Raw genomic sequence first — 19913 nt, 5'->3', positions numbered from 1 at the left:
GCAGATGATATCGATATTATAGGAAGGACATGAAAAGCATTGGAAAAAACTTTCATCAGTTCAGAAAAGGCAGCAAAGAAGATGAATTTACAGATTAACCAAGAAAAAACAAAGTATATGCCAGTAACTAGAAAGATTTGTGATCATAATCCTTCTCAAATTGAAATTGGTTCCTATAAATTTGAAATTGTACATAGTTTTATATACTTGGGATCAGAAGTTAATTGTAAAAATGATATCATACTGAGATTTAGAGACGTATTCTTTCTGCTTCTGTGGACATAGGAAACACCTAAAGTCACATCTGACCCCAATAAAAAAACAAAGATAATGATGTACAAAGTACTTGTAAGACCAGTGTTAATTTATGCCTCTGAAAACTGGGTATTATCAATGGCAGATGAAAGATTGGTAGGTCTGTTTGAAAGAAGAGTTCGCAGATATTATTTTGGAGCAGTACAAGAGAATGGTGTGTGGAGGAAAAGATAGAACCATGAAGTATACAGATTATTTAATGAGCCAGACATTATTAAGCTCATAAAAATAAATAAAGTTGGACTGGACACTTATGCAGGATAGTAATAGAATAGTTAAGATGTGTAATGCTAAGCTCGAAGGAAAAAAAAAAAATTGGAAGACCTAAATTAAGATGCGAAGATGGAGTGATGCAAGATCTTAAGGTTTTAGAAGTTAAAAATTGGAGAAGTTTAGCATTGAATAAGGAAGACTGGCAGAAGTTTTTGAAGAAGGCCAGGGCCCACACAGGGCTGTTGAGCCTGTGATGATGATGTATATATGAAAGGACTGTTTACTAAGATGGAGAAAATCCAAACACACTTACAAAAAATGGTGGTATATGAACAATTTATTAGATCTCTGCAAGTTTGATAAATCACTGGCACAAAAAGTGCAGACATGCTTGCTGTCCATTGTGCAGAGTTCTAGACTGAAATCTAAATTCAAATAGTCATGTTCTTCCTATATGTATGTCTTAACCTTATGTTTTTATTTTCCTTTAACTGTGTATTGCAAACTTTACTTCTATTGTATGATTTGTGTAATTTAGTTATTTAATTTTACATTGTTTCGGTAGACACAAAATAAATGTTAGTTATTTGCTGATAATTTGGATATTACTTGTTTTTGTGTTCATCTGCAGAGTTTTTAGAGTTACATTAATTTGAAATGCATTCAAATAATTGGTGAAAATATGATTTAGTAATGACTATATTTACTTTTTTATTTCCTCTCAGGTTTTTCATAGTACTGGTGACCAGGATATTTGTTATTACAATTTTTTATGTTCTCACCCACTTGGTGTTTTTGCTGATTTCAATCATGTCTTCAGCAACATTGGCTATATCATGCTAGGAGTGTTATTTCTTTGTCTGGTCTGGAGAAGGTATGTTTAATTTTACTTCAAGATTAATTATTAAAGTGCTTAATGCAATAGATAAAATAATAATTGGTTAACTTTAGAGTGAGCCTCTGTAGCTTAGTCAGTATTTGGTAAGAAAGACCCGGGCTCAATTCCCATTACTGATGTGAGGAACCTTTATCTGTTATCTTATACAGAGGTTGGGGGTTTTTTCACCTGGAAACTCAGGTTTTTCCTCCCCCAGAACAGGCAAACTGGCCCCATTAATACACACGGATTACAGCCATGATTACGTCCCAGCCATATGCTGGTCCCGAATCCTGATAAAATTGGGGGTGGGGGAAGCAATGGTGAACTACCCTGTAAAAATCTCACCAGGAATACTTTGTGGGCAATGCCTACAAAGTCATTTGCAGTCACAAATGACTGAAAGGGAAAAACTAGAAACCAGCTTTAGAGTAATGAGACAGTAAATGTGCCAGCCAAGTGGTTACTGTACCTGCTCTCCAATGAACAAGCTGTGGGTTTGAAACCTGCCATGGGCATGGATATTTGTGATTGTCTTTAGGTAGAAGATGAATTTCATTGCCCGATGTGAGACCACTGCCCTATTATTGAAGGCCTGAAATGGCTTGAAAAGCATGTTTTGTCTCTTGAGCAGGATTTCTGGATTTGTAAATAAAATAAATTAAATAAAAAATAATAAAGTATCCCTTAGCCTCTCCATGGTATGATGCACTATGGGTTTGCAACCTTTCATAGGCAGGAGTCACATAAAAAAAGAGAAAAAAAAATCTTTGTTACTTCATGATCTTGTACATTCAGAATATTCACTTTGAATGTTTTACATTTAAGCCAGTAATACTTTAGTTTTTTAACACATTTTTAAAGTTTTTCCTTTGTAATTTTCTTCAAAATCAGCATAACTCCTGTCCTAGTCTTTTTTTGTCTATTTTTTTTTTTTTTATGTGTCAATATCAATGGCTCCTCAGTAAATTTCCACCTTATATCTACCTTCCTCTCTTCATAATTGGATTTACCAGTTTTCTCTCATGTCATATGTGTAATGGGGAAAGGTGTTCTCTCTTCATATTTTCCTGTTAATGCAGATGTTCCTTAGGGATATGTTATTTACTCATCTTCCTTTTATACATAAAATGACTTGAATGCATTGACCTTGAACCCTCTTCACAGTTTTGCTGATTGAGAGCACTCTCCACTGATACTATTGATACTACAAACCTTGCACTTCTGAAACATGAAGTTCATTTATGAAAAGCGTCCTAAACACTGATCTCTTTCATTATGTAAACAACAACTTTGTCACCTTTAATTCTTCCAAAACATAGGTTTACTCACAAAAAAAGACCATTCTTCTCCACTTACCTTTGATAGTACTCAACTCAGCAGTCAAGACCAGATCTCTTTCATCACATTAACTCTTACTCCTAGCCTTTACTAAGGTACCAAAATTTCAGGATACCAAAATGTTTGGTATCCTTTTTCACTCAAAATGTTACATTTCTGTCCAGTTGCTTCCTCCATATAATCCTTAAATCTGATATCCTTGAAATACTGCTCTCACATTTGGGGGGGGTGGTGCACTTATGGCAATGAGTGGTTGAAGAAAGTCTCACAGACTTTCTTCAATACTTCCACTGTTTCATAGACAGTCAGTTTCCACATTTTGTCTCTGCTACAGATATTACCGTAAGTGCTCTTCTGCATTACCAGCAACTTTTATGTCTTCGATTTCTGCTTAACCTAATTTTAGTATACTAGGAACATGAGCAACTGACCAACAACCTGTTACGTTTGATGACTCATCACATCTTCTACTTCTTGCCATCTTTTATTCCTTCTATCTCAGCTCTGGAGCTGACAGCCTTCCTCATGAAGTATTCCCTAAGAATTACAACCCCTTGCTCTTTAAGGACAGTATCAACAGATTACTCTCCTTAAGGGCATGCTCAGTCAGGTAACTGAAATTATCCTTCCTGGAATTAGTGTCTTTATTTCCCACTCCAATAAAAAACTCTCCACCCTCTACTCAAGGCCTGATTCTCAAACAAATGTTCCAGTGCAGTCCAATATAAAAATTTTAGTATGTTTAGGCTCAAGATGAAAACTCAGCTTCTAACACAGCTTGCATTTGTTAATATATTTAAATATCTTAACATATGTTTACAGAAGATATTATTATTATTATTTTAGGTAATTGAAAATGAAAGATGTATAAAAAAAATTAGATGCCAAGAAATTATATTCTTGGTTTAATGCTTTATCGAAGTGTAAGCAAACAAAGGTGCTCCTGAAATATTTTCAGGACTGGGCAACTCGTATATAGAAGCTAACGACTTCACATCACTTGCCTTAGTATTCCATAATGCAAAGCACATATCCTTGCAGACATGTATGATGCTATGCATTATGGGAAGGGTCTTGACCGGTTTCAACCTTTATTGAGGTCTCATCAGTGGGAGCCAGATCCAGAGGTGATACCAAGGTTGAAGCAATATAGAAGTCATATTTTCATATACGAGTAGCCAAAAGGTGTCACACCTTATTGTTAAAATATTCTGGATTAGAGATAGATGTTGAACGTTTTTTCACTTGGTTATACTATAAATGAAGGATGCTTGGTATCACCTCTGGGTCTGGCTCCCACTGATGAAAACCTCAATAAAAGTCGAAACCAGTCTGCAGTGACCCTTCCCATAATGCATAGCATGCTACATATCTGTTAGGATATGTACTTTGCATTATGGAGATAGTAAGGCAAGTGATGTGAAGTCATTAGCTTCTATATATGAGTTGCCAATTCCTCAAAATACTTCAGGCACAAACTTTGTTTGCCTACACTTGGATAAAAGATTAAACCAAGAATATAATTTCTTGGGATCTTTAATTTATAGTATAACCAAGTGGAAAACTTCCAACATGTATAAAAATATCGATATGTTGATAAAATTATGTTAAAACGATAATCCACTGTAAACAGACTATAGCGGCATTGCTTGTAGTTTTTCTATTGGAAGTTGACTAGCGGGGCCATTAAACCTAACTGCACTTCGTGGCTGTGTCATCAGTGGACAGAACTTATCATTCAGCAACATCGATTTCTACATGGTAAGTACATGAAATATTTATCAAGTGGAAAAGAAACTTCAGTGCATTGTCTTCAAATATTATTCAGTTTGCATTAATGAAAAAACTTCGCTTTGTTGTGTGATATCTTTCTGTCATTACATCATTCATGCAGTCACAAATTAGAAAATACATTGAAAATATAGTGTATGCTTTCCTGTGATGTGAAACAAAAAAGTTGATGGATACAAAAGAAAGAGAATACATTTTTCTGTAGATCTGTAGAGAGATGCTAAGAAAAAAAAAAAAAAAACTGGAACTTAGAGAAGACAAAAAGGGAGAGTTCGAAATGATTCCCTTTAAGAAATAAAGAAAACAATAAGGAATGAATCATTGTATTGTGTGGATTCCTTATTTACTAGAGTTCCTATTGAAAAGTATTTATTTATCTTTTGAGTGAAGATTAGATGGAAAGCTATTCTCTGTTTGTGGAATTGACAGTTGTCAAGTAAAAATGCTAGAACGTTCCACTTTCCATATAGTTATTTTCTGTTTCATTGCTGGATACTGCATTTTATGAAGTAAACTGCTAATGTTTTTGGTATTGGTTTTAAGTTGTAACTGAATATGGTTGACATAAACCATATGGCAAAGATACAGATACAAGATGTCATTTTCTTGTGTGATTATGTGCAAGAAACTTTACTGTTGGTTTCCTTTAATGAACTTTGCTGAAGAACGTGTTTTGAATTTTCAGAATAAGATTGTCTAGTTCTCTGTTATGCACGTTTGAATCTCTGACTAAATTATCTTAATTTCTTCCTTTTCAGATGTCTTGTGTTTATGCCAGAAGACTTAATGATTTAAGGTTATGGGTGTGTGTGTGTGAGCGAGCAAGCAAAAGGGTCACCATAATTTTAATACAGATTATTTTATATGTTCTGTTTATATATATATATATATATATATATATATATATAAACAGAACATATGAAATAATCTGTATTAAAATGTATATATAATATATATATATATAATATAATATAATATATATATATATATATATATATATATATATATATATATATATATACACACACTTTGTTAATAATATATAATAAGGAAACTTAGTTTTCTTGCAAGTGTCATAGCAATACATCAAATACAGAGGTCTTGGGAAAGTACCTGTAAACATAAGCGAAAATATTAGATGACTTAATAACAGGACAAATGTTGCAAGTTGTTGAAGGGTATGAATATATAGTCACAGACCCTAAATAAAAAAATAAACACACTACAGCTAGTAAGGGCTAATTGTACCAAGCTTGCTTCTTGCTGAACTGGCAGTTGGGTTTCTTGCTTCCTCAAAAAGGCTATTATGAAAACATCTCTGAACCATGTTGAGACAATCAAACTAGATCTCCCATGTGGCCTGCATTAGTTATAAAAAAGCCATCAATAAAATGAATATACAAATGGAAAGACATATCAAAAGGAGTATGTTAAGAATGTACCCTGCCACCTCTATTCTTTAACATATATAAATAAAATTGTAACAATCTAAAAATATCACAACTCATTTGATATAAAAATAAAGATAGATACACTATTATTTGCAGATGATCAATTATATTACCTACATCAGAAGATGATATACAAAGATCATTAAAATCATTAAATGAAATTTCAAAATATTATGATATGAGATTCTAAAGTAAAGACAAAAATAATGGCTTTCAAAGGAGAAAACCGAATAAGAAGTAAAATGATCATAAAAAATAAAATGTTAGCACAAGCAAATATTTCAAATATGTGGTATGTGAATTATCATGTGAAGATGAAAAAGGACATGGACATTAAAATATCAAATTATGTTAAAGTAAACATAAATCATATATTTAAGCTATCCCTGAATACAAAAATACATTAGAATCTGACTATATAATGCTATATCTAAACCAGCTTTATTATATGGAAGTGAAACATGGACCTCAAAAAAATAAAAAAATAAAAAAAAAAAAATCAGCTAACGCCTTTTTATTCCCTTATATACGGGAGTAGGCGAGGCCATTTAGCCCTATCTAAATTTTGGAGACTGAGTGGGCAGTTCAATCTCCACTGGTACCCAATCAGAGACAGATGGCCCAAGGCTATCACTAATTAAGCGGTACGCAGTGAAGAGAGACGGCTCAAATGTGCCGCCATCTCGTGGTCTCTAACCTTACAATATATTTAATGTCTGAAATAATGTGGGTTCTACGGTCGATTTTCTTGAGTTTACAGGACGAAAAACCCGAGTTTCCGGGAGGAAAAACCTGCTTGCCCGTGCCAGAGATCGACTAACTCGGGAACCGGTCGAAAAAAGGCTTAGAAAAATTTCCTCTAGTCGCCGACTAGACTCGAAACCAAGACTTCCTTCGTGCGGCCTAGCGCGATGGTGTGCAAACGCCACATCCACTGAGCTACACAGGCTCTTTAATAATAACAATTAAAAATGGATTATGGATTAGCAAAACAAGTGTTCTCTGCCAGGTTGTCAGGAAAACGACCCAGAGGAAGACCAAGGTATAGGTGGATTGATACGGTACAAAGTGCCTTAGATGATAGAAATATAAGATCTGATAATGTTGAAGCCTTGATAAGTAACAGACTGATTTGGAGGAAAATTGTAGATAGGAAGTTAGTAATGATGTAATTTTTTTCATGTAGTACTATCATATCCTGTACACCACTTGAGGGTACATGGCAGGAATTTGATGATGATTAAAAATGGATTCAAACAGCAGAAATAAAATTTCTCAGAAAAAAAGCTGGATATACTATGTAGGAACCGAGCCATGCTTAGTGAAAACTTGACATGCCAGTCCCAAGCCCAGATGGATGGGGAGGGTTGAGCACAGGGCTACCAACCCAGTCTCAGAAAAAATTTTTGCTATGCAAACTGAAACCTTCCAAAATGTGATACTGGATGAAGAAAATAGAACAAGAACTGCCACGAACATGAGGCATCTCTGTGAAAGCCCTTCTGGGGAAACAGAGGTGCAGAAGAAAGTGACAGACACCTTACCAAAAGACAAGCTTAGACCGGGTTGTTGGAATGTTAGAACCATGTTCGAAACTGGGAAGTCATACCAAGTCTCGAGAGTTCTAGAAAAATACGGACTTGGAAATAATGGGATTAAGCAAAACGAGATGGATAGGAACTGGAAAAATCAAATTAAACTATGGTCACTACTCTGGGAACCAAAATACAAATGGCCACATAAAGGGAGTTGCACTGATGACAAAGAAAGATGATGACAAAGACTGATGATGACAAAGAAAGCTCATGGTGCACTAATGGAGTGGAACCCAATATTCGAAAGAATACTAAATGCTAGATTTAAAGCCGGCAAGCAGAAAATCACAATAACTGATATATATGCACCAACAAATGATGCGATCCAGGAAGAAAAGGATAATTTTTATAACATGCTACAGAGGAGTATAGAACCAACAAATAAAAAAGATATGCAACTTATAATTGGAGACTTTAATGCTAAGGTTGGAAATGATAATACTAATAAAGAAACTGCTATGGGAAAGTATGCAGAAGGAGAAATAAATGAAAATGGAGAGTTACTTATAGACTTTTGTATGTTCAATCAGCTTGTAATAGGAGGGAGTCTCTTCCAACATAAAAAAAATACACAAGTGGACAATGGATAGCACCAGATAGAAAGACAAAGAACCAAATAGACCATGTACTTATATCAAGCAATTGGAGGAAATCACTCCTGGATGTCAGAGTTAAAAGAGGAGCTGAGGGATATTCAGATTACTTTCTCTTAACAGCTACCATGAAAGTAAAAATATTTAAAAATAAACAAACAGTGCACAATAGGAAGAGGTTTAGAATTGAAAAACACAAAAACAAAGTGATCAGAAATAAATTTATAACAACTGTACAGGATAAATGGGATAAACTCGAAAAAAGAGGTAGGAGATAACATAGAGGGGAAATGGACTAAGATTAAAGACATACTAATAAGCACATCAGAAAAGATATTGGGATTTCGAACTAATACAGACAAGGAATGAATATAAGAAAACACCAAATTAAAAATAGAGGAGAGAGATAGAATAAAAGAGAAACTGTTACAGATTGGCAAAAATGTTGAACAAGAACAAGCAGAAAGATATAGAGCAATTAACAAAGAAATAAAAAGAAGTGCAAGAAATTATAAAAGAAAATACATAGAGAATCTAGCACAAAAGGCAGAGGATGCTGCATATATAAATGATACTCGAAAGTTGTATGATATTACAAGGAAATTAAGTGGAAAAAGAAACAAATGGATAGTTCCTATATACAATAAAGAAGGAAAACTATTATTAAACGAAAAAGAACAGATAAATAGATGGGTGGAATTCTTCTCAGAGAAATTTCAATAAATGACTGATGGTGACCAGAGCCGCCTAGAATTAAATTAACAAAATGCACTATTGGATATAAATTTGAATGAAATAACAAAAATAGAAATTACAAAAGCAATAACTCAGATCAAAACAGGTAAAGCACTTGGAGCAGACAACATACCAGGCGATATACTAAAAGCAAATCCAAAACTTATAGCAGAGATATATCCCTTACTAAATGAGATATGGCAGAAAGAAGAGAGGCTTAAGGAATGCAGTACTGGATTACTGGTTAAATTACCCCAAAAAAAGAGAACCTATCAAATTGCAAAAATTGGAGAGGTATAACATCGCTGAGTGTTATAAGTAAACTACTAGCAAGGATAATACTAGAAAGAATCAAAATAGAAATAGAAAAACAACTAAGACCAGAACAGGCAGGATTTAGAGCCAATAGATCATGCACCAACCACATTGCTACTTTACGAATTATCATAGAACAATCATTGGAATGGCAGGCAAGCTTATATTCAAATTTTATCGATTTTGAACAAGCTATCGACAGTATAAACAGATCTTCCCTATGGAAATTACTTAGAAATTATGGACTCCCAGAAAAAAAAAAAAGAACAATTTAAAAAATGCATGAAGATTTTGAAATTAAAGTAATACATGGAAATACCCTCTCAGAACCATTTAAAACGAAGACAGGAGTAAGGCAAGGTTGTATACTCTACCCTACTATGTTTTTTTATTGTCATAGACTGAGTGATAAGAAAAGTATCTCATGGAAATGCAGGATTACAATGATTATTTCAAAACCAACTCCACAATCTAGATTTTGCAGTGATTCTGCTACTTTCACAGAAGCACCAACATATAGAACAAAAAACAACAACACTTGTAGAAACAGCCAAAAAGTTGGTCTTAGGATAAATAAAAATAAATCAATGTCGATGAAAATAAACGCAAAGCAAAATAAACAAATAACAATAGAAGAAATACCGCTTAAAGAAGTAAAACAATTTATATACCTTGGTTTAATAGTATCAATAAAACGAGGAGTTACTGAAGATATAAATAGAAGGAAATGAAACAAATGGCTTATTCAACTTTCAACCAACTTAGAAATATTTGGAAAAACAAGAATTGTCTATAAAAACTACTGAGAATATTTAACTCAAATGTAAAGGCAATACTAATCTGTGGATCAGAAATGTGGATGTTAAACAAAAAGATAGTTAACAATGTCCAGGTCTTCCTAAACAAGTGTTTAAGAATGATACTGGGAATATATTGGGCAAAACAAATATGAAATGAAGAACTATGGCAGAGAACAAACCAGAAACCCATGTTGCAACAGATACGTGAAAGGAAATGGATGTGGTTGTGGAAAGAAGATAAAATAATAGTAAAACAGGCTCTAGATTGGAACTCACAGGGTAAAAGAAGATGAGGAAGGCCAAGAGAAACATGGGAAAGAACAATACTGAAAGAAATACAAATATTAATAAAAACTGGAACCAAATAAAAGTAGAAGCAAAAAACAGAGTCCGGTGGAAAATGGTGGTGGAAGACCTATGCTCCCAGGGGAAGTGAAGAGGAATAAGTAAGTATACTATGTAGGACTATAAAACAAATCAGGTATTTTACAATCCCCGAATATAAAACTAGTTAGCTACTATATAATAATCGTTATTATTATTTATATGGGTACTCCATGGAATCAAAAGTCTCATTGCTGGGAAACCCACTCCATCCATTTCACAATACCTTTCATACATTTCCGTGACTACCCAACTGGCCATGACATGTATACATATCAAAGTTACCATGGATGTGAAGTGCATATTAAAATTGTAATACCATTGATACTACATTGAAATATGTGATGAATGTGAAGTGTATGAGGAGTGATGTATTTAATCCATATTGGCGTCACTGTGGTTTATCCGATTCACTTTTGAGGCACTCGCTGCCATCTCTTGAACTTCATTGCACTCATTCACCACTCTTCAAGTAAAAAACGTAGTCTCCACACCCTTACTAACCACTTAGACAAAACTTCCAAGTGTAATCCCATGTTTTCCCTCTACTCCCCATGTATTGAAAAATTTTTTTGTGTTAATCTTATATAATCCCTTTAGTAACTTATACGTTTCTATCATATTTCCTCTCCTCTGCATGTCAGCTAAACTCTGCAACCTAAAACATCCTCCATCTATCCCCAAGAAATGAAGGTGACCAAATCTATGCTCAGGAGTCAACATGTGGCCGAAATTATAGCCTTATAAAGAAGGATACTAACCTCCCTATCTTTACTTTCCAATGTGTTTGTCAGCATCCAAGTAATCTTCTCTATTTTACCAACTTTCTTGCAATATGTCTTCTGAATTTCAAATCCCTGTCCACTATCACCCCCCCCCATCCCCATATCCCTAGCCTCATCAATTTCCTGGAAACTAGTACCATCGGTATGTTATGAACAGTGTAATCTTTTCATCCTGAAGTGCATTATCTTAAATTTTACAACATTGAATTGTCAACCATTGTCCTTTGCCCACACTGCCAATTTATTTAAATCAACGTGTAAGATATCTACATCATCTTTATCAACTATTTCCCTGCCTAGTTTTGCATCATTGGCAAACAACTTCTATTCTCTCTCTCTCTCTCTTCTTGTTTTCTTCTATTACCCAGGTACCTAATGCTCTCTCTGTCAATCACCTACCTCCTCAGTGAGCATGTGCACTTATTCAACTAAGCAACAAGTGAAAAGTTAGTAATTGATGACATTGTTAGCAAAAAGAGAATGTCTTTACGATGAATGACAGATATCACAACACTTAACAATTGTGAATTACAATAAAGAATATTGAAATTATTGTAGCTATTACATATCTAGTAAGTGTGATTAATATGAACTTCGTTGGAAGTTACTTTTCACTTGGTTAGACTATAATAAATTTAGTTTAATCCTTTATCCAAGTGTAACCAAACAAAGTTTGCACTTGAAGTATCTTCAGACTGAGGCAACTCATGGTAAAGGTGGACTAAGCTCTCATCACTTGTCTTAGTATCTCCCTTAATGCAAAGCACATCTCCTTGCAGACATGTATAATGCTATGCATTAAGGGAAGGGCCACTACCCAGACTGGTTTCAACCTTTATTGAGGTCTTGTCAGTGGGAGCCAGATCCAGAGGTGGTGATGCTAAGGTGGAAGCAATGGAGAAGTCGTTTACCTATACGATTATTAGGTAAATGACTCACCTTATTATAAAATTACTCTCAATTTAGAGAAAGATGTTGGAAGTTTTTTTTCCACTTGGTTAGACTATAATAAATTTAGTTTAATCCTTTATCCAAGTGTAAGCAAACAAGGTTTGCACCTGAAGTATCTTCAGGACTGAGGCAACTCGTGGTAAAGAAAGACCTCCAACATCTTTCTCTAAATCCGAAGTAATTTAATAATAAGGTGAGACACCTTTTGGCAACTTGTATAGGTAAATATGACTTCTCCATTGTTTCCATCTTAGTATCACCATCTCTGGGTCTTGCTCCCACTGACGAGACCTCAATGAAGGTCTAAATTGATCTGGATAATGGCCCTTCTCTTAATGCAGTGTTTCTCAAAGTATGGTACGCATACCCCGTGGGTACGTGAAAGGTCTTCAGGGGGTACGTGGCAATTTTCGGCTATGCATCATGGAATCATTATTCAGAAAAAAAAGAATTATTTTAAACCTATGTATTTCTCAATAAATTATATATTATGTATTAATTTTCCTAATGAAATTGCTAGTTACTATCGCCAGGATGTGAATGTCATGGCGATAGTAACTCGCTCCCAGCAGTAAACAGCACTCCCTCCCCAACAGTGTCACTATACTGAAGATGCAAGAAAAACAAGTAGTTTTATTGTATCACTGAATAAGATACAGAGACATTTGCAGTCTGTAATATATTTCTCAACAAATAGTGCAATTAGAAACAAGTGGGAAAAAAATGGCACTAACTTAATGAATCACATCTCCCCTCCAACAGAAACTGGTGTATAGACTCAAGCAAAACCATGTTGGCAGTGCAACATATGGTTTTGCTTGATACCACCCCATCGTGAACATGTTAAAAGTAAGATATATATATAGTGAACGTGTTTCATATATTATGGAATTCGGTTGAAAAGAATTAGAATTTCAACTCAACTGTTGGCTTGCCTTTGTCTTTGATTCGTGCGACGATCTTTTGTTAATACCGCACCAATCATATGCACTTCTTCATAGCTGCTTTATCTCTACTGGCCTATAATTGCTAAAATTTACTTCTCATTAGTCAAATTGCTAAAATTTACCTCTCATTTTACTTCTCATTAGTCACATGCGAAGGATTGTTCATTACGTATCTCAAGTCTTGTAAATTACTGGTAATTTTTGCTTGAAATAATGGGAAAGAAGATAAAGATATTTGGGCAGATGACTTTGATGGTGCACACTGTTCTTGATGCCAAAAGTAGTGATAGCAAATAGGAGCTTCTTGGTAAGTCACACCATTTTCAGTTTTTTTCTGAAAACTTTAGTTTCCGAAAATCCCCACATATATCTCACACCATGATTTTTTAGCTTTAATTTTGGGAAAAAAGTGCGAATTATATTCAAGTGAATATGGTAATTTTTTTAACTTTCAAATTCTTATGTATGGATCACTGGTTAAAGACTAGATTTGTAAAACGCACAAAAGAGAGCAATATAGCAGATACAAGTAGCTGTAAGTTGATATTGTATCTGGATCAAATGAAATTGATAAGGCTGTGTCGTCTGACATCTCTAGAGAAGCAACTAGGAAGAAGATGAAAAATCTTCGTAAGTATGATATGAATTACCGTATTTGCTGGCATATAACACGCACTTTTTTTCCCTTCGAAAATAGGTCTGAAAAACAGGGCGCGTCTTATACACCGATACTCAGTTTTTTATTATTTTCATTTCTGGAAATTTTCTCTGTTCTGAGTTATGTGATTTCTTTATTGCTTCCTTGCAGTGTGTGAGAGCATTCCAGTTATGTAGAGCAGTGTTTCTCAAACTTCAGACCGTGTTCATATGATTGGTGCGGTATTATCAAAGGATCATGCTACTAAATGACAAAGACAAGCCGACAGTTGAGTTGAAATGCTGATTCTCTTCAACCGAATTCCTTGTATAATATCTGAAACACATTCACATATATTTCTTCGTTTTAATACGTTCACTCAAACAAAACTATATATTGCACTGGCAACATATGGTTTTGCTTGAGTCATACAGCATTTTCTGTAGGAGGGGGACATGCGATTCGTTAGTTAGTGCCATTTTTATCCATTTTTATCCAGTTGTCTCTAATTGCACTGTTTGTTGAGAAACATATTGCACAGCCTGCAGATGTCTCTGTACCTTATTCAGTGATACAATAAGAACGTTTTACGATCTCGAACTTCATAGATATATTGAATTTTATTCTATGCGTTAATGATGCATAGCTGAAAATTGCCGTGGACCCCCTGAAGACCTTTCATGTACCTGCAGGGGGGGGGGGTATGCATACCACACTTGCATATGCTGAAGAACATGGAAACAGGGCTGCAGAGTGGCATTTTGGACCACCCCAACTGAGAAAATGATAAGAACTTGGCGGAAGCAGGAAGAGGATTTAAAAAAAGTAACTCACAGTAAACATAACCTACAAAGTGGAACTGCAAAATGGCCAGAACTTGAGGCAGAACTGAATACTTGATTTTTAGACCACAGAAAAGCGGGACTTTCAGTGTCTACAAAAATGATTATTCATCAAGTAAAAACAATAGCCACTAACAGAGAGATTGCCAACTTTACTGGATGAACATTGTGGTGTTCAAGATTCGTGAAGAGAAACCAGCTATGCATGTGAACTAAAACAAAAATATCACAAAAGATGCCAGCTGAATATGAAGAAAAAATGATTGAATTTCATCAATTCATCATTAACACAAGGAAATGAGAAAATTTTGAACTTGCGCAAATAGGAAACATGGACGAGGTTCCGATGACTTTTGATGTGCCCTCAAACAAAACTGTAGATTCCAAAGGCACTAAAAGTGTTACTATTAAAACTTTGGGGTACAAAAAAACTCACTACACGGTTGTTTTATCCTGCTGTGCTGGTGGAACAAAATTGCCGCCACTATTGATTTTTAAAAGGAAGACGCTACACAAAGAAGAACTGCTTAAAGGAGCGTTTGTACATGTTCATGCAAAAGACTGGATGGACGGAGGAGGAATGAAGTTATGGATAGATAAAATTTGGTCTAGGCACTCTGGTGGACGGTTGAAGAAGCCTGCCATGCTAGTATGGGGTCAGTTTCATTCTCACATAACACAAGATGTTACAAATAAACTCAAGGAATTGAAAACTCAGTTAGCTGTAATTCCAGGAGGTCTAACTAGTCAGCTTCAACCTTTAGATGTCTGTATTAATAAACTATTTAAGGGATTTATGAAGGAGAAGTGGAACAGCTGGATGCAGTCTTCAGATTTTGAGGTTACACCATCAGGAAGAAGGAAGAGGCCTAGCATTTCACAAGTTTGTGAGTGGGTCAAAGCCTCATGGGATGCTGTGAAAACTGAGATGGCGTTTAAATCATTTAAGAAGTGTGGAATTAGTAATGCACTGGATGGTACAGAGGACAATTTGTTGTATGAGGACTCAGATTCTGATTTAGAAGAGGTTTTTCGTTTCAAGTGTCTCTTCATTTAGCTCTGGAGATGAATTTCTGGGTTTTGACAATTAAAAGGTGGGTACTCTTTCCTAGTAAGATTAGGTATTTGTTGAAAGTAGACCTACTTATTACTTTATATTTGAAATACTGTAAATTCATTATAATATTCAGTGATAAAATTTTTTTCCTAAAAAATGTGTACAAAAAAAGGGGCGTGTCCTATACGCTTTGGCAAATATGGAACTTTAAATGTGGATTTTCATGGATGGGAAATGAAGAGGAACCTATTCCAAATTTTGTTCTATTAAATATAAATCACATTTTTTGTTTACATGAACATATAAATTCAAATAAATAGATATTTACATTGAGATATACTTTATTTATTTATTTATTTATTTATTATTATTTTGATAAGGGGGTACTTGATAATAATGAAAATTTAAGAAGGAGTACGTGGATATCTGAAGTTTGAGAAACACTGCCTTAATACATAGCATTATACATGTCTACAAGGAGATGTGCTTTGCATTATGGGAGATACTAAGACAAAGAGTGATGAGAGCTTGGTCCACCATCATTCCGTTGTATAAGTCTCTGATCAGACCACACTTGGACTATTGTTCTCAGATTTAGTCCCCAGGATTTGAAGGGGATAAATTAACTGTGGAAAGGATACAAAGATGGCTGACAAAGATGGTTTCAGGACTGTACAAGGATAGTTATGAAGATCGGCTGAGAGAATGTGGACTGCAGAGTTTGGTTGATAGAAGAAGGACAGGTGATACGATCGAGACTTTTAAACTGTTGAGAGGTGGTTACAGGGTTGACACTGGGGAGTTCTTTCGCTTGGTTGAACAGCAGGAAGGAGTGATGACAAGAGGCCATCCCTGGAAGTTATGAAAGGAAACTGTGAGCAAGAGGGTAAGGAGTGGTTTCTTTGTGTGGAGGGTGGTTGAGCCGTGGAATGCATTACCTGTTGGAGTGGTGGGAGCGAGAACAGTCAGTGAGTTTAAAGAGTGGTATGATAGACTTTGTGTTTCTCAAGGGGGGGGGGGACCTCCCCTCGATGAGTCTTGACAGACTTTATGTCTTAGGAAGGACCTCCCTCGATGAGTCTTTTGACTCCTTGGAGGCCTGAATAATAATAATATAATAATAATAATATTTAATATTTACCATCGGTTGCCTCAGTTCTGAAGATACTTCAGGCACAAACTTTGTTTGCTTACACTTGAATAAAGGATTAAACTAAATTTATTATAGTTTAACCAAGTGGAAAAAAAGGGAAAAAAAACTTCCAACGTTCTTCTATAATGCTTCCTTTTTTGCAGCTCCTGCTTTATATTGCTAGTCATCCACTTAATCCCTACATGGTTTATCCTCCTGATCTGGTATTCACTTTGATACTGCCACACTCAAACAATCCTTGAGCTCTTCCCATGCACTAATGAGATTCATTCAGTGTAATTTTTTTATGCCATGGCATTGCACCATCTACTTCAATGCTCAATTCAGTCTCTGCCATATTTGTTAGCTTTGTCGTTCCAATAAACTCTTTCTTGACTGAAATTTTCAACATTTCAAATGTTGAAAATTTCAGTCGAGTTGCTACTGTAGTTATAGATATATCTTCTGAGGCCTTTCCCGGTTCCAACATTGTAAAATCCCTGGTCCTTTCCATCATATGATGTTTCAGGTAATTACCATTTAATAATTGTATAAATTCCATTTTGCCATGTACCCTTTTCTCCTTCCAATCTATATTTGCATAGTTGAAGTCTACCATAATAATTACTTGGCCTCCACTCGTTATGCTAATCTGCTGATACATGTTATTCACATCTTCTTCTTGACCTGCAGCAGCAACCAAAAACATATTTTGTCCCATTTCCTTTATCTCACACTAGACAGCCTCAAATGAACCATTTCCCATAGCTCTACAATCCTCCCTAACTTCTATTTTTGTTGATTGAAGTTCTTCAGCTATCATTAATAATACCCTTCCTCCACCTGCCCTATTTCCTCTATCTTCTCTGAAAATACAACATCCATTACATTCTATCCCAGTAACTACATCATTCTCTGACAACCAGGTCTCACTGATGCCAATAATTTTTGGACAAGTCGAGCTGACCAATACCAATAACTCCTCCCCTTTATTTTGGATACTTCCAGCATTTGTGTACATGCATTTCAACAACACCTTGGGCCCACAGTTACCCTTATGTAATGTCATTACTTGCCCATTCAGATTCGAAACCTGGGAAACTGCACCCACTTCTTCTTATTCATTCTTGCACTCATACTTTTCTGTCCTAAGAGTGGCTGTTTCTGCACAGTCATTCCTGGACCCACACTCATTTCTCCTAGGGGTTGCTAGACACACATGCTTGATTGCTTCCCTCCTCATATTTATTTTTCCTAGTTTTGCACTTTCAGTCTCTCACTGAACAATACTTTTTTTAAAACAATTAATACAAACCAAATTAAATTGAATGGATAATAGCAGACTGCCAAAAATACTATACAGATATAAAATAAACTGAAAAAGAAGAATTGGAAGAACCAAGAAAGCAATGGCATCAGATGGGACAAGGAAACTTGTCCTGAAATCCATTATTGGAAGAAGAAGAAATACCAAATCGTTTGTTCGAGGAATACCCACAGTATGCCACTTCTATTCTTTTATTAGAAGGGTCATAAGAAATATACTCAATATCCTTGATACTAATAATTCTCCTAGTCCAGATGGAATGCCTTTAGTTTTTAATAGCATTTGTTACATAGTAAAGATTATTAGGCACATGTATTCACAAGAACAAAGAATAATAATTTTTATTACTGCAAATATTTAGTCAGAAATTAACAGGCCATCCTCTGTGCATCAGCATAATCACAAGGTAATGTTACAGCAAAGGATGTTAATCCTATTTACAGAGGTGAGCCCCATCCCAGAGTGCCACGATATTGTTGATTCCAAAATCAGATGAAATTACAATTAAAGCTAAAATTAAATTTATTTGCAATACAAAAATTAACAAAATGACACAGCATTATATTAAAAAAAAAAAAAAATTGGGAGGGGGGGGCACGCTATTGCTTGCCATTGCCATTTAAAAGTATGGGACTTTCCTAAATCTTTTCAGTGATAAGCATTCATGCTAATTTAAGTTTGGGCAATGTAGAAGCACTTCAGCACTGTCTTGAAATAGCCACTAAAACCTAAACTAGCACCATTGTAAAAGGTGACTCTTGGACCAACAGATATTGTGATTATTGTCCTCTCTATGCTGAACAAGACTAGATTTTTCACGTCTATTGTTGTAGATATAAATTAGTTGTTCTTGTAGTCATCTTTGACATGAAATATTTGTGCAGAATATGAGCAGAGGCACTCACACTGAACCTTATAAAGAGAGAGAGAGAGGGGGGGGGGCTATTTATCTTTTGTAGATGGAGGAGATTGCATTGAGAGAGAGAGAAAAGAAGAACATATGAAATAAACTATCTTTTCAGGATCTGCGCAGATGCATGCAGCGTGTGCATGTATGATAGGAACGCTATATAGGTTCACAGTTCTCATCGTAACGAAGAGTTATAATGAGAGGAATCTTTATATGGGTTTTTCAATTGATGGCTAGTTAGTCAATCTCATATGGAGGTAGCAGGGTTTTTTTTAAATCCAGAAACTCAGGTTTTTCATCCTGCACACAGGCAAGTGGACCATGAGAACACAATTTACAGGCAAAAAAATGCTGTTGTTGGTGGTGGTGAAGGATAGTGGATGAATTGTGTGTTGCATGTAGTTGGAGGATAGGAGATAATGAGATGTGTATAGTGGAACACCCTCATGCAATGAGTCCTAGGATTCCTTAGTGGTGTCAGATAATAATAATAATAATAATAATTGTTAAATGAAACAAGCAATGACATAACAGTGATAGAAAAAAAGCAGACAAGTGCAGTATCACTTGTCTAAAAAAAAAGCCTCCAGTATTGACATCTGCAACAGAGTTCTTGGGAATGATGGAGTGGAGAAAATTTAGAGGCAAGGAAGTTGGTGTATAGAATAATCTTTATGGTACTTGAAGAACTGTGGAATGAGTAGAAAGACTTATATGTTGGCAGTACATTACAGCTTATTTAATGGGATTAATTCACAACACACAGAATATAAGAAAATAATTATTATTTATTTCACTTATTTCCTAATATTTTGCTGGTATTATACCCACACCCATTTTGTCACAGTATATGAAACCACAATAATTTGGTATAACAGTGGGACTAGTTTAAAAAATTGCAATGGACAATGCAAA

General features: G+C 35.1%; 1 protein-coding gene across 1 annotated transcript in view; it reads left to right on the top strand.

Annotated features, from left to right (window-relative positions):
• LOC150102777 (SID1 transmembrane family member 1-like) overlaps positions 1-19913 on the top strand; it is a 582520-nt gene that overhangs the window by 252830 nt on the left and 309777 nt on the right. Inside the window, exon 14 of the mRNA XM_090399394.1 lies at positions 1254-1402. Coding sequence (XP_090255520.1) covers positions 1254-1402 — 149 coding nt within the window. The remainder of the gene's footprint in view (positions 1-1253; positions 1403-19913) is intronic.

This window comes from Typopeltis vanoorti, chromosome 10, assembly GCF_054136105.1.
Source record: "Typopeltis vanoorti isolate ZY-2024b chromosome 10, IOZ_Tvanoo_1.0, whole genome shotgun sequence".
In the NCBI taxonomy this organism is placed as follows: domain Eukaryota; kingdom Metazoa; phylum Arthropoda; class Arachnida; order Uropygi; family Thelyphonidae; genus Typopeltis; species Typopeltis vanoorti.
The sequence above is the reverse complement of the archived record's forward strand: the minus strand, read 5'-3'. Positions and strand labels throughout refer to the sequence as shown.